This window comes from Mobula birostris, chromosome 20 (genome assembly GCF_030028105.1).
Source record: "Mobula birostris isolate sMobBir1 chromosome 20, sMobBir1.hap1, whole genome shotgun sequence".
NCBI classification, from domain to species: Eukaryota; Metazoa; Chordata; class Chondrichthyes; order Myliobatiformes; family Myliobatidae; genus Mobula; species Mobula birostris.
In genome coordinates, this window is record NC_092389.1 from 3,527,433 (window position 1) to 3,542,254 (window position 14,822).

Consider the following 14,822-nt stretch of genomic DNA (forward strand, 5'->3'; position numbering starts at 1 on the left):
GTACTTGGTGTCACTTCTGTACAAATATTCAGTATATATATAAAAGCTAATCTTGTGTACTTAGATTTACTGTGTTTTTTATGCTACATCAGATCTGGAGTAACAATCATTTTGTTCCCCTTTACACTTGAGTACTGATGAGCGACAATAAACAATCTCGAAACTTGAATCTTATTCAGAATCGCTGACATTCTGGCATCACGCTCGCTCATAATTCCACAATGGAGCCGGGAATCTAGAATGCAAGCAGTGTGTGTGGCCAGATCTGGAACCAGGACCATCGGGAATCAGGAACGTGAATGAGTTTCTAGCCGGAGTCAGGGCCTGGAGTGGTTGTATCTTTCCTGTTCCCTCTAATTTCACTGGAAAAATTGTATCATCTAGAAACAAAAGTGGGAAAAAAACGTTTTGGTGCTAATTGGAGTTACATCCAATAGTCCCAAGAGTTTGCTGATCTAAAATTGGGGGTATACTAGATTATCAACATTTTACAGTATTGTTTCTTTCTGTGGAGTATCACTGGCCAAGGGAAAATTTAATCGCTGTGTTGATGATTATCAACAGACTGCAGGTGCTGGAATCCTCAGCAAGTCAAGTCGTATCTCAAGAGAAATAGTAAATGCTTTCAGTCTGGACCCATCCGACAGAACTTTTTGTGGATGCTGCCCAGCCTGCTAACAACTGTGTGTGTGATTAGGGTAACTGTTAAGCAAGCCAAAAGGGCAAATAACTAGGAGAGGTGAAAATTTTATCACCAGATCAGAAGTGTAGGAAATTCGGGCAGACACTTCACTACATTTAATAAGTAGCTGGATTATTAAATGTGCATGGCATAGGACAGAGATTTAGGAAGAATCATTACCCTAACTAGCCTTTGAGCAGCCCGTATGATCATAATAAGCTTGATGCACCCGTGTTATCTACAGTATTTCTATGATTCTATAATCCACCCTCTATGACTTCTGCTGAATGCTTCCTATAGTGAGGGAATTTAGGACCAGAGGACATAGCCTCAGAATAGAACATCCCCTTTAGAACAGAAATGAGGAGAAATTTCTTTAGCCCGATGATGGTGAATCTGTGCAATTCAGTGCCACAGACGGCTGTGGAGGCCAAGTCATTGGGTATATTTAAAGAGGAGGTTGATAGGTTCTTGATTAGTTGGGGCATCAAAGGTTATGGGGAGAAAGCAGGAGAATGGGGTTGAGAGGGATAATAAATCAGTCATGATGGAATGGTGGAGCATACTCAATGGGACATAATGGGCTAATTCTTGCTCCTGTGGAAATGTACAGTACATGTATGAGTGCCTAGGAGGAAAGAGGATTTGTCTTGCCTTGGATACTTGTGCAAGTTATTTGCTGGTGCTTGATGGGGTGATATGATCGGGGAAGTTTTTGAAAAGTATCCGTACAGTGTAATTATCCCGAGTTTACCCTGAGGTCATTAGGAATCGTGTAGGTCACAGTCCGAGAGCTCTGCTGTCCCATATATGTTTGTGGAGCAGCTTTCTCAGTTTTTACTGAGACCAATGGTTGGATAACCAGAATTATCAAATTACATTCTCAGTTTACAATGGTGGGAGTTTAACCTCTAACTTTTACAGCCATTTCTCTACTCTCCCATTAAATGGGTATGACTGGACCAGCCACTCAGAGACACGCAATAATAATGTGAATTCAAATCCCACCATCACATATGAGTATAACACAATGAGCCCATTCAGACCATCAAGTCCTGTCCACAATTCAATCATGGCTGACTCATTTTACCTCTTAACCCCATTCTCCTGCCTTCTCCCCATAACCTTTAACACACTTAGTAATCAAGAACTTATCAACCTCTGCTTTAAATATACCAATGATTTGGCCTCCACAAATGAAATGTGCTTCCCTCTTCTAGTCTCACTTGATACCCACTATCCTGTGAAATAGCTTGCTAACCTTGGAGCTGCCCCCGGAGTAATTAGGGGTGACTGTGTACTGCTTACTTTCTGTTATAGCAACCTCCCTTGAATAAATAAATAGAAGAATTTTAATTTGAGTACTACTTAAAAATATTTCAATGTGATTCACATTTAAATCACTGAGGTACAGTGACTTGTATTAAAGGAAGAGGGCACCTTGGAGGAGAATTAATTAATGGACCAGTGCACTGAGGGACTGTGCAAGCTTTTAGTACTGGTGATGCAGTAGTGCACCTATGAGCTAGATATGTAAATGGAAACACTTTCTGTGTTATCTCTCCTTTCCCCATGCCATCTTTTTTACTGAGCTGGGTTTGGGGAGGGGGAATATTTAACTCTCTTGGAAACCATTTTGAGCCTTTTCCCTGTATTAAAGGTGTTGCATAAACCTTTAATTCCTAAAAGCGTAAAATGGTAGACTACTCAGCCCATCTAGTCTGCTTCATCTTCAACAACTTTCTTGAAGTCCACTTTTCTGCTCTTGTCCCCACAGCATTCCATGGCAGATTTCCAAAGACTTGCAACCCTCTGTGAGAAAATAAATTCTTCCTCATCTCGGTCTTAAATGGATACCCTCTTGTTCTGAAACCCTGTCTTCTTGGCCCTGGACTCTCCTATGAGAGACTTCCTCTCAGTGTTTTCCAGTGGGAAGCGCAGAATCAAATATCGCTGTGATGATTGTACGTTCTAGTATCAATTGCAGAACCTTGTAGGTTTCAATAAGATCGTCTATCATTCTTCCAAACTTCAATGAGTCTTAACCTGTTGAATCTTTACATTTAGGACAACCTCTGCATGTGCTGAATCATTCCAGTGAACTTTCTCAGAGATGCCTCCAATGAAATAATATCTTCCTTTAAATAAAGGGAACAGAACTATTCACAATACTGTAGATGTGGTCTCACCGTTGCCTTGTGCAGAAGTAATGAGAGTTCCCCAGTTTTATACTCCGGTCCTTCTGAAGTGGTGGTGGTGGCATCCGTTAGTCTCGTGAGACCATGGATCTGCGCCTGGAAGGTCTTGCTTCAGTCTGTGTTAGAGCAGCGTCTGTTGTGGCTGTAGAGGCCCACACAGGAGTGACAGTCTCGGCTGCAGCGACTGCACTTGAAGGCACTGTCCTCCAGTGTTGTCTTGGTGCTGTTTTTCTGTTCTTCTGAAGTAGAGGCTAATATTTCATTAGCCTTCATTATTGTCTGCTACACTTGTGTGCTAGCTTCCAGGGTTTCATGCACAAGGGCCGCCAATCTTTGTGAGTTGCAGCTTTCTATGTTCTTCCATTAAGAAATCGCTCTTCCTTCCAAAATAAATGACATTTTACCACATTATGCTCCATTTGCCAGTTTCTTGCCCACTCAATCTATCAATCGCTCTCTGGAAACTGTCTGTATCCTCCTTGCAACTTCCCTTCCAACTTATTTTTGTGTTGTCTGCAAATTTGCCATACATCTCCTCCTTTTCTCCAAGTCATTAATATCTGGCTTGTTTCCATTGCTGTGCATTGAGTAAACTTGTTGTCTAAGCCAAGAGGGACATGCTCCAGCAATATTTAATCTTTAACTCATTGAGGAATGTGATACTGAGACCGTTATCTTCAAATGCAGGGTTTGGAGGCAGCAAAGTGCAGTTTGCAACAACAATTCAAGTTTATTGTCATATGAACATAGAATAGTACAGCACAGTACAGGCCCTTCGGCCCACAATGTTGTGCCGACCCTCAAACCCTGCCTCCCATATACCCCTCCCCACCTTAAATTCCTCCATATTCCTGTCTAGTAGTCTCTTAAATTTCACGAGTGTATCTGCCTCCACCACTGACTCAGGCAGTGCATTCCACGCACCAACCACTCTCTGAGTAAAAAACCTTCCTCTAATATCCCCCTTGAACTTCCCACCTCTCACCTTAAAGCCTTGTCCTCTTGTATTGAGCAGTGGTGCCCTGGGGAAGAGGCGCTGGCTGTCCACTCCATCTATTCCTCTCAATATCTTGTATACCTTTATCATGTCTCCTCTTATTCTCCTTCTCTCCAAAGAGTAAAGCCCTAGCTCCCTTAATCTCTGATCATAATGCATACTCTCTAAACCAGGCAGCATCCTGGTGAATCTCCTCTGTACCCTTTCCAATGCTCCCACATCCTTCCTATAGTGAGGCGACCAGAACTGGACACAGTACTCCAAGTGTTCCTCGACTTATGAAAGCTAATACCCCATAAGCTTTCTTAACTACCCTATCTACCTGTGAGGCAACTTTCAGGGATCTGTGGACATGTACCCCCAGATCCCTCTGCTCCTTCACACTACCAAGTATCCTGCCATTGACTTTGTACTCTGCCTTGGAGTTTGTCCTTCACCTCACACTTCTCCGGGTTGAACTCCATCTGCCACTTCTCAGCCCACTCCTGCATCCTATCAGTGTCTCTCTGCAATCTTTGACAATCCTGTACACTATCTACAACACCACCAACCTTTGTGTCGCCTGCAAACTTGCCAACCCACCCTTCTACCCCACCTCCAGGTCGTTAATAAAAATCACGAAAAGTAGAGGTCCCAGAACAGATCCTTGTGGGACACCACTTGTCACAATCCTCCAATCTGAATGTACTCCCTCCACCACCACCCTCTGCCTTCTGCAGGCAAGCCAATTCTGAATTCACCTGGCCAAACTTCCCTGGATCCCATGCCTTCTGACTTTCTGAATAAGCCTACCGTGTGGAACCTTGTCAAATGCCTTACTAAAATCCATATAGATCACATCCACTGCACTACCCTCATCTATATGCCTGGTCACTTCCTCCAAAGAACTCTATCAAACTTGTAGACGCGATCTGCCCTTCACAAAGTCATGCTGACTGACCCTGATCAGACCATGATTCTCTAAATGCCCATAGATCCTATCTCTAAGAATCTTTTCCAACAGCTTTCATAGTCATAGTCACAGTCACAGTCATACTTTATTGATCCCGGGGGAAATTGGTTTTCGTTACAGTTGCACCATAAATAATAAATAGTAACAGTAATAGTAATACTACTGATAGTAAATAGTAATAGTCATGGAAATAATAAATAGTAATAGAATAGTAATAGAAAATAGTAATAAATCGTTAAATAGTAATATGTAAATTATGCCAGTAAACTATGAAATAAGTCCAGGACCAGCCTATTAGCTCAGGGTGTCTGACCCTCCAAGGGAGGAGTTGTAAAGTTTGATGGCCACAGGCAGGAATGACTTCCTATGACGCTCAGTGCTGCATCTCGGAGGAATGAGTCTCTGGCTGAATGTACTCCAGTACATTATGTAGTGGATGGGAGACATTGACCAAGATGGCATGCAGCTTAGACAGCATCCTCTTTTCAGACACCACCGTGAGAGAGTCCAGTTCCATCCCCACAACATCACTGGCCTTACGAATGAGTTTGTTGATTCTGTTGGTGTCTGCTACCCTCAGCCTGCTGCCCCAGCACGCAACAGCAAACATGATTGCACTGGCCACCACAGACTCGTAGAACATCCTCAGCATCGTCCGGCAGATGTCAAAGGACCTCAGTCTCCTCAGGAAATAGAGACGGCTCTGATCCTTCTTGTAGACAACCTCAGTGTTCTTAGACCAGTCCAGTTATTGTTAATTCGTATCCCCAGGTATTTGTAATCCTCCACCGTGTCCACACTGACCCCCTGGATGGAAACAGGGGTCACCGGTACCTTAGCTCTCCTCAGGTCTACCACCAGCTCCTTAGTCTTTTTCACATTAAGCTGCAGATAATTCTGCTCACACCATGTGACAAAGGCTCACCACAGACGTAAGGCTCACTGGTCTATAATTACCTGGACTATCCCTACTACCTTTTTTGAAAAAGGGGACAACATTCGCCTCCCTCCAATCCTCCGGTACCATTCCCGTGGACAACAAGGACATAAAGATCCTAGCCAGAGGCTCAGCAATCTCTTCCCTCGCCTCGTGGAGCAGCCTGGGGAATATCCTGTCAGGCCCCGGGGACTTATCCGTCCTAATGTATTTTAACAACTCCAACACCTCCTCTCCCTTAATATCAACATGCTCCAGAACATCAACCTCACTCATATTGTCCTCATCGTCATCAAGTTCCCTCTCATTGGTGAATACCGAAGAGAAGTATTCATTGAGGACCTCGCTCACTTCCACAGCCTCCAGGCACATCTTCCCACCTTTATCTCTAATCGGTCCTACCTTCACTCCTGTCATCCTTTTGTTCTTCACATAATTGAAGAATGCCTTGGGGTTTTCCTTTACCCTACTCGCCAAGGCCTTCTCATGCCCCCTTCTTGCTCTTCTCAGCCCCTTCTTAAGCTCAAGCTACATATCTGCCCAAGTACATATCTGCACAGGTGTAATCAGAAGCTTACTTGCAGCAGCATCGCATCGGATCAAATGCACAATGTTCACAAGAACAGCATAAATTATACAAAGCACAAAATTAGAATTTAAAAAAGTCCTTGATCAAAGTACTCACGGTGCTGCTATACTGAGGCAATGTTCAGGTTTGTGCAGGTTGGTTCAAAAACCAAATGGTTGAAGCGAAGTTGCTGTTCTTGAACCTGGTGGTGTGGGACTTCAGGCATGTCGACTTTCTGCCCAGTGGTAGCTACAAGAAGATGGCATAGTCAGAATGGTAGGGATTTCTGATGGATGTTGCCTTCTTGAGGCATTGCCTCCTGTAGGTACCACCAATAGTGGTGAAGGATGTGACTGTGATATATTGGGCAGAGTCCACTATTCTGTGCAACTTCTTGTGTTCCTGCACATTCAAATTGCCATCATTCACAATGCTTGCAGGGGTCGATTCAGAATCAGGTTTATTATCACCACATGTGCCGTGAAATTTGTTAACTTAGCAGCAGCAGTTCAATGCAATACATAATATAAAAAGAAAACAAAGTAAATATATTACAGTAACTTCATATACGTGAGGTGCCCTGGTTTCCTCGGCTGCATATGTCTAGGAAAACAATCCCCGGCCCTGCCAAATGTGTGAGATTGAGGCGCGAGCCCACCCCAAGCCCCCTGTTTGTGTGGATGCTGTGTAATTCTTTACCGTTACAGTGAGTGCCACAAAATAACAGGCAGTATACCACATACAATTAAACAATTTAGCTTTGTAATTCTTAATTTGACTAAAGGGTTAGTAATAAAAAGAACAAAAAAAGAAAAGGGCCCATTTTAATGAAACAGTCTAATGTGCACAAGTTGGAGCTCATGGTTTCCCCTTCACCGATCCTCAATCAATCTCACCCCGGGTTTCATCAAACCACGGTCCCGTTCTGGTTCCCGTCCTATGACCTTTTCTCTCTGGCATCTTCTCTCGAACCACCCAAAAAAAACTCCAAGCCCAACCTTAGTGTCCCTCATCAGAGAAACTCCCCCCTTCAATTCAGCTATCCTAATTGGATGGCAGATATTTCTCCTCATCTCTTATCTTCAACGATAACCCCAACATAAGCTGAGAACAAGTAGCTCACACAGAACAGCACAAAATGAAATACATACAGCATAACAGTAAAAAATATGAACCAGGGCATTATGTATCTATATGTGTAAGTATAAATAGATTAAAGTAGTGCAAAAACAGAAGTAGTGTATATTAAAAAAGTGAGGTAGTGTCCAAAGCTTCAATGTCCATTTAGGAATCGGATGGCAGAGGGGAAGAAGCTGTTCCTGAATCACTGAGTGTGTGCCTTCAGGCTTCTGTACCTCCTACCTGATGGTAACAGTGAGAAGAGAGCATATCCTGGGTGATGGGGGTCCTTAATAATGGACGCCATCTTTCTGAGGCATCGCTCTTTGTAGACATCTCAGATACTATGGAGGCTAGTACCCAAGAGAAAACTGACTAATTTTACAACTTTCTATAGCTTCTTTCAGTCTTGCGCAGTAGCCGCCCCCCCCATACCAGACAGTGATGCAGCCTGTCAGAATGCTGTCCATGGTACAACTATAGAAGTTTTCAAGTGGGTTCAGGGACAAACCAAATTTCTTCAAACTCCTAATGAAATATAGCCGCTGTCTTGCTTTCTTTATAGCTGCATCAATATGTTGGGACCAGGTTAGGTCCTCAGAGATCTTGACACCCAGGAACTTGAAACTGCTCACTCTCTCCACTTCTGATCCCTCTATGAGGATTGGTATGTGTTCCTTCATCTTACCCTTCCTGAAGTCCACAATCAGCTCTTTTGTCTTACTGACGTTGAGTGCCAGGTTGTTGCTGTGGCACCACTCCACTAGTTGGCATATCTCACTCCTGTACGCTCTCTCATCACCACCTGAGATTCTACCAACAATGGTTGTATCGTCATCAAAATTATGGATGGTACTTGATTCAACATTTGTTGTAGTTTATCTTTTATTTAGCAATGCAACATGGTGATAGGCCCTTCTGGCTCAACGAACTCAGACTGCTCAATTACACCCATGTGACCAATTACACCTTTGGAATCTGGGGAGAGATTGGAGCACCTAGAGGAAACCCATACAGTCATGGGGAGAAAGTACAGACTGCTTACGGACAGCAGCGGAAATTGAACCTGGGTCTGGCACTAACTGCTATGCTATTGTGCCATCAGTGACACACTAAATCTCCTTAGGCTTCTAAGAAAGTAAAGACACCTGTATGTCTTCCTTATGATTGCATCAATGTGCAGGCCAATGTATTGGGTAAAAGGGGGGCAAAAGAAAATCCACATGGCTATTATATTTGAAAATGGTTGTTCGTCTCTGCTGTGTGCTGTTTTGTTGATAGCTCTGGTCTACAGGCAAACTGTGGGAATCTAAAACTGGTAACAAGCTTGTCTTAATGAATCTGTTTTTCTTTAAGAGTTCCGTGCAGATCAGCTTTGAAGAGGGCTCGCAGCTGCCGTCAACAGCAGGCATCAGTCATGTGACGTGTACTGAACAGTCAGAGCAGAGCATGGTAAGTTAATGGATGTAAGAAGATGGGCACTAGTCTGAGCACTGGGCTGATGTGTTCCAGGTTAGAATTATAAGGCCCGTTTGGCCCACCGAGTCTGCCCTGCCAATCAAACATAGCTGATATTTTCCCTATCAACTGAATATCCTGTCTTCTCCCCATAAACTTTGACACCCTTACTAATTAAGAACTGAGTAACCTCCAACTTTAATGACGTGGCAATGAATTCCACAGATTACTACAATACTCTGACTAAAGAAATTCCTCCACATCCCTGTTTTAAAGCAATGTCCTATATTCTGAAGCTGTGCCCTTTGGTCCTAGACTCTCCCACTATTTTAGTTATTCACTCCTCATCTACTCTACCTGGGCCTTTCAATACTTGGTAATTATCTTCATGATTGAATCAGCAAAGAAGGCGACAAAGTGTTTGTCATATGAGGAGAAAGTACCCAGACCAGGCCTGTTTCTACTCAGGAAATCAGTAGAAATTTCTTCACCCAACGTGTTGTGTCCCAGCTCAAGAGGAATGTGGAGGCTCAGTATTTGAGGTAATTGAGGGACGTGGGTTCAGTGAAGAAACCTGTGCAGAATAGCCATGTCTATTTAATGGTAAAACAAACCTGAAGGGATGAATAGGTTGATTCTGTTATTTATATTGTCAGGCAGTGTAATAATGACACTTAAAAGCAGTGACCTGTTTGTGCCCTCTTAAGATTTAAGATGAAAGATTAGTTTTATTTGTCACATGTACCTGAAACATACAGTGAAATGCGTTGTTTGCATCAAAACAAATCAGCGAGAATTGTGCTGGACAGCCTGCAAGTGTTGCCATGCTTCCTGCATGCCCACAACTCAGTAATCCAAAACATGCAGTGCCTATAAAAAGTATTCACCCCATCCCCTGTAAGTTTTCATGTTCTATTGTTTTACAACAATGAATCACAGTGCATTTAATTTGTTTTTTTTAATATACTGATCAACAGAAAAAGACTCTTCCATGTCAAAGTGAAAACAGATCTCTACGGAGTGATCTCAATTAATTACAATTATTAAACAAAATAATTGGTTGCATAATTACTCAGCTGCTTCAAGTCAGTATTTAGTATTTGCACCTTTGGCAGCAATTACAGCCTTGAGTCCATGCGGATATGTTTCTATCAGCTTTGCACATCTGGACACTGCAATATTTCCCCATTCTTAGAAACATAGAAAACCTACAGCACAATACAGGCCCTTCGGCCCACAATGCTGTGCCGAACATGTACTTACTGTAGAAATTACCTAGGGTTACCCATAGCCCTCTATTTTTCTAAGCTCCATGTACCTGTCCCGGAGTCTCTTAAAAGACGCTATTGTATCCACCTCCACCACTGTCGCCAGTAGCCCATTCCACGCACTCACCACTCTCTGCATAAAAAACTTACCCCTGACATCTCCTCTGTACCTACTTCCAAGCACCTTAAAACTGTGTCCTCTCATGTTAGCCATTTCAACCCTGGGAAAAAACCTCTGACTATCCACACGATCAATGCCTCTCATCATCTTATACATAAAGATGATATGCATCACCATCTTTACAAAACTCTGGCAGATTCAATGGGGATCATGAGTGAACAACTCTTTTCAAGTCCAGCCACAAATTCTCAATTGGATTGAGGTCAGGATTCTGACTTGACTTCTCCAGGACATTAACTTTGTTGTTTTTGAGCCATTCCTGTGTAGCTTTGGCTTTTTGCTTGGGGTCATTGTCTTGCTAGAAGACAGATCTTCTCCCAAGTCACAGTTCTCTTGCAGACTGCATCAGGTTTCCCTCCAGGATTTCCCTGTATTTCGCTGCATTCATTTTACCCTCCATCTTTACGAGCCTTCCAGAGCCTGCTGCAGTGAAGCATCCCCACAGCATGATGCAGCCACCACCATGCTTCATAGTAGGGATGGTGTGTTTTTGATGATGTGCAGTGTTCGGCTCATGCCAAACATAGCGTTTAGTCTGATGACCAAAAAGCTTAACTTTGGTTTCTTCAGTTCAGAACCTTCTTCCAGCTGACTTCAGAGTCTCCCGCATGCCTTCTGGCAAACTCTAGCCAAAATTTCATGAGAGTTTTTTTTTCCCCCAACAGTGGCTTTCTCTTTGCCACTCTCCCATAAAGCACCCAAACAACAGTTGTATGTGCAGTCTCTCCCATCTCAGCCACTGAAGCTTGTAACTCCTCCAGAGTTGTCATAGTGGCCTCCCCCACTAGACCCCTTCTTGCACGGTCACTCAGTTTTTGAGGACAGCCTGCTCTAGACAGATTTACAGCTGTGCCATATTCTTTCCATTTCTTGATGATTGACTTAACTGTACTCCAAGGGATATTCAGTGACTTGGAAATGTTCTTGTATCTGTCTCCTGACTTGTGCTGTTCAATAACCTTTCTGTGGATTTGCTTGGAGAGTTCTTTTGTCTTCATAGTGTAGTTTTTGCCAGGTTACTGACTCACCAGCAGTTGGACCTTCTAGATGCAGGTGTGTTTTTACTACAATCAATTGAAGCACCTTGACTGCACACAGATCTCCATTTAACTAATTATGTGATTTATAAAACCAATTGGATGCACCAGCGATGATTTGGTGTGTCATATTAAAGGGGGTGAAAGCAAGTATTGGTTCAGTCCCCTCCTACCTACATCTGTGACATTTCACAGGCCCCAAGCATCTTGTTTTCACCATGAATATCCAGTCCCTATACATCCCTATTTCCCACCAGGAAGGCCTCAAAGTTCTCAGTTTCTTTCTGCACACCAGACCCAACCAGTTCTCTTCCACCATCAACCTCCTTCATTTGGCAGGACTGGTCCTCAGTCGTAATAATTTCTTCTTTGGCTTCTCCCACTTCCTTCAGACAAAAGGTGTAGCCGTGGGCACTCACATGGGTCCCAGCTATGCCTGCCTTTTTGTCGGCTACGTAGAACAGTCTATGTTCCAAGCCTACAATGGCGTCCATCCCCACTTTTCCTACGCTACATCAACGACTGCGTTGGTGCTGCTTCCTGCACCCATACCGAGCTTGTTGACTTCATCAACTTTACCTCCAGCTTCCACCCTGCCCTCAAATTTACCTGGTCCATTTCCGACACCTCCCTCCCCTTTTTCAATCTCTCTGCCTCTATCTCTGGAGACAACTTATCTACTGATGTCTATTATAAACCCAGTGACTCTCACAGCTACCTGAACTATACCTCTTTCTGCCTGGTTACTAGTAAAAGTGACATCCTCTTCTCTCAATTCCTCCGTCTCCACCACATCTGCTCTCAAAATGAGGCTTTTCATTCCAAAATGAAGGAAACGTGCTCCTTCCCTTCCTCCACCATCAACGCTGCTAGCGACCGCATCTCTTCTATTTCGCGCACGTCTGCTCTTACCCCATCCTGCCGCCACCCTACCAGGGATAGGGTTCCTCTTGTACTCACCTACCACTCCACCAGCCTCCGCATCCAGCATATAATTTTCTGAAACTTCCACCACTTCCAATGGGATCCCATTTACTAAGCACATCTTCCCCCCGCCCTCCACTTTCTGCTTTCCGCAGGGATCCCTCCCACGTGAGTCCCTTGCCCATTCGTCCCTCCCCACTAATCTCCCACCTGGCACTTATCCTTGCAAGCGGAACAAGTGCTACGCCTGCCCCTACACCACCTCCCTCGCTACCATTCAGGGCCCTAAACAGTTCTTCCAGGTGAGGCAACACTTGACCTGTGAGTCTGTTGGAGTCATATACTGTGTCTGGCGCTCCTGGTGTGGCCTCCTGTATATTGGTGAGAACCAACCTAGATTGGGAGACTAGTTTGCCAAGCATCTACGTTCCATCTGCCAGAAAAGTGGGATCTCCCGGTGGCCACCGTTTTAATTCCATTTCCCATTCCCATTCCGATACATTAATCCATGGCTTCCTCTACTGTCGCAATGAGTACTCAGGTTGGAGAAGCAACACCTTATATTCCATCTGGGTAGCCTCCAACCTTATGGCATGAACATTGACTTCTCTAACTTCCGATAATGCCCCCCCCCCCCTTCACCATTCCCCATCTCCTTGCCTGCCTATCACCTCCCTCTGGTGCTCTTCCCCCTTTTCTTTCTTCCATGGGCTTCTGTCCTCTCCTATTAGATTCCTCCTTCTCCAGCCCTTTATCTCTTTCACTAATTGAATTCCCAGCTCTTTACTTCACCCGCCCCCTCCTTCCCGTTTCACCTATCACCTTGTGTTTCTTCCTTTCCTCCCCCCGCCTTCTAACTTTGACTCCTCGCCTTTTTTTATCCAGTCCTAATGAAGGGTCTTGACCTGAAATGTTAACTGTACTCTTTTCCATAGATGCTGCCAAGCCTGCTGAATTCCTCCAGCATTCTGTGTGTGTTCCATGGATTTCCAGCATCTGCAGATTTACTCTTATTTACAATAAATTATTTTATATTTTATTTGTAATTAAATTAGATCACTTTGTTGAGATCTGTTTTCACTTTGACATGAAAGAATCTTTTTCTGTTGAGCAGTGTCAAAAAAAAAACAAATTAAATCCACTGTGATTCAGTATTGTAAAACAAAACATGAAAACTTCCAAGGGGGTGAATACTTTTTATAGGCACTGTATGTCTTTGGAATGTGGCTGGAAACCAGAGCACCCTGGGGAAACCATGTGGTCATGGAGAGAAAGTACAAACAGTGTTCCTGACAAACAGTGGCAGGAATCGAACCTAAGCGTTGTAGCTGGCATTGTAACACGGTGCGCTAACCACACCAAACGCACAGAAAGATATTCAGTTCATTACTGCTGCTTTTTTTCCGAGGACTGTCGCCGTGTTGTGATCGAGAGGCTTGTGAGTTCCTGATATCCAGAGAGCACTTAGCTCCTGGTAAGGTCACCCACTGGGTTAAGATCAAGGGGGAGGTTCCAGACAAAGAGCTCAACAGTGGTGAGGCTGGTGGCAGATGATGACACATCACAGCGGCAGTGAAGGTGAAGCAAGGCTGCAGCAGTGAAGGGTCCCCAGCTGTCTTGCACTCCATGCCACTGGACCCTGACACCATGTGGTATCTGTCTGTGCCACCCCACATTAAACAAAGATATAGATTCAACACTGTCTGGTTAAAGCAATTTCTCCTCATCTCCATTCTAAAAGGATGCCCCGCTGTTCTGAGGCTGTGTCCTCTGGTCTTAGCCATGGTGGAAGATGACGACACATCACAGCGGCAGTGAAGGCGGAGGAAGGCTGCAGCAGTGGAGGGTCCCCAGCCATCTTGCATGCCAGAGCACTGGACTCTGACACCGACCTGTCAACGACTCTGTGGTGGCTGCCCACGTATCAGCCTCCCCATGTTAAACAAAGTCACACACAGGCGTTTTCCATTAAGGGAATGCACCTTAACGTCTCGGTTATGTGGATCCCGGATCAGCCTCTATAGTCACCTGACGACCCACCAATAGACAACCCCTTAGAACATCATACTTGACTCGAGTGATCGCACTACTACTGCTGCGTGGACTCATTATTAAAGGTATCCGGTTAACTGTGTTTCCCTATCCTGTAGATCTATAACATTTTCCCCATAATCGCTGCCTACCTCACAGCAGCCTGCGCACAGCAAGCACTGACTAATAAACGTATGAGATTCTGCAGGTGTTGGAAACCTAGAGCAACACACACACAAAATGCTGGAACTCAGCAAGTCAGGCAGCATCTGTGGAGGGAGTAAACAGTCGACATTTCAGGCCGAGACCCTTCATCAGGACTCAGCTGCAATTTTGACTGTTCATTTCCCTCCATGGATGCTGCCTGACCTGCTGAGCTCCTCCAGCATTTTGGGTGTTACTCTGGATTTCCAGCATCTGTAGAATCTTGCTTTATTACTAGGGAGAATTCTACTGTTCTTCTTTGAAAT

General features: G+C 44.3%; 1 protein-coding gene across 2 annotated transcripts in view; it reads left to right on the forward strand.

Annotated features, from left to right (window-relative positions):
• The window catches only part of c2cd2l (c2cd2 like), a 154,103-nt gene that overhangs the window by 93,592 nt on the left and 45,689 nt on the right, over positions 1 to 14,822 (forward strand). For both annotated transcript variants that reach the window (XM_072283883.1, XM_072283884.1), the window contains exon 2: positions 8,810 to 8,905. In XM_072283883.1, coding sequence (XP_072139984.1) covers positions 8,810 to 8,905 — 96 coding nt within the window. The remainder of the gene's footprint in view (positions 1 to 8,809; positions 8,906 to 14,822) is intronic.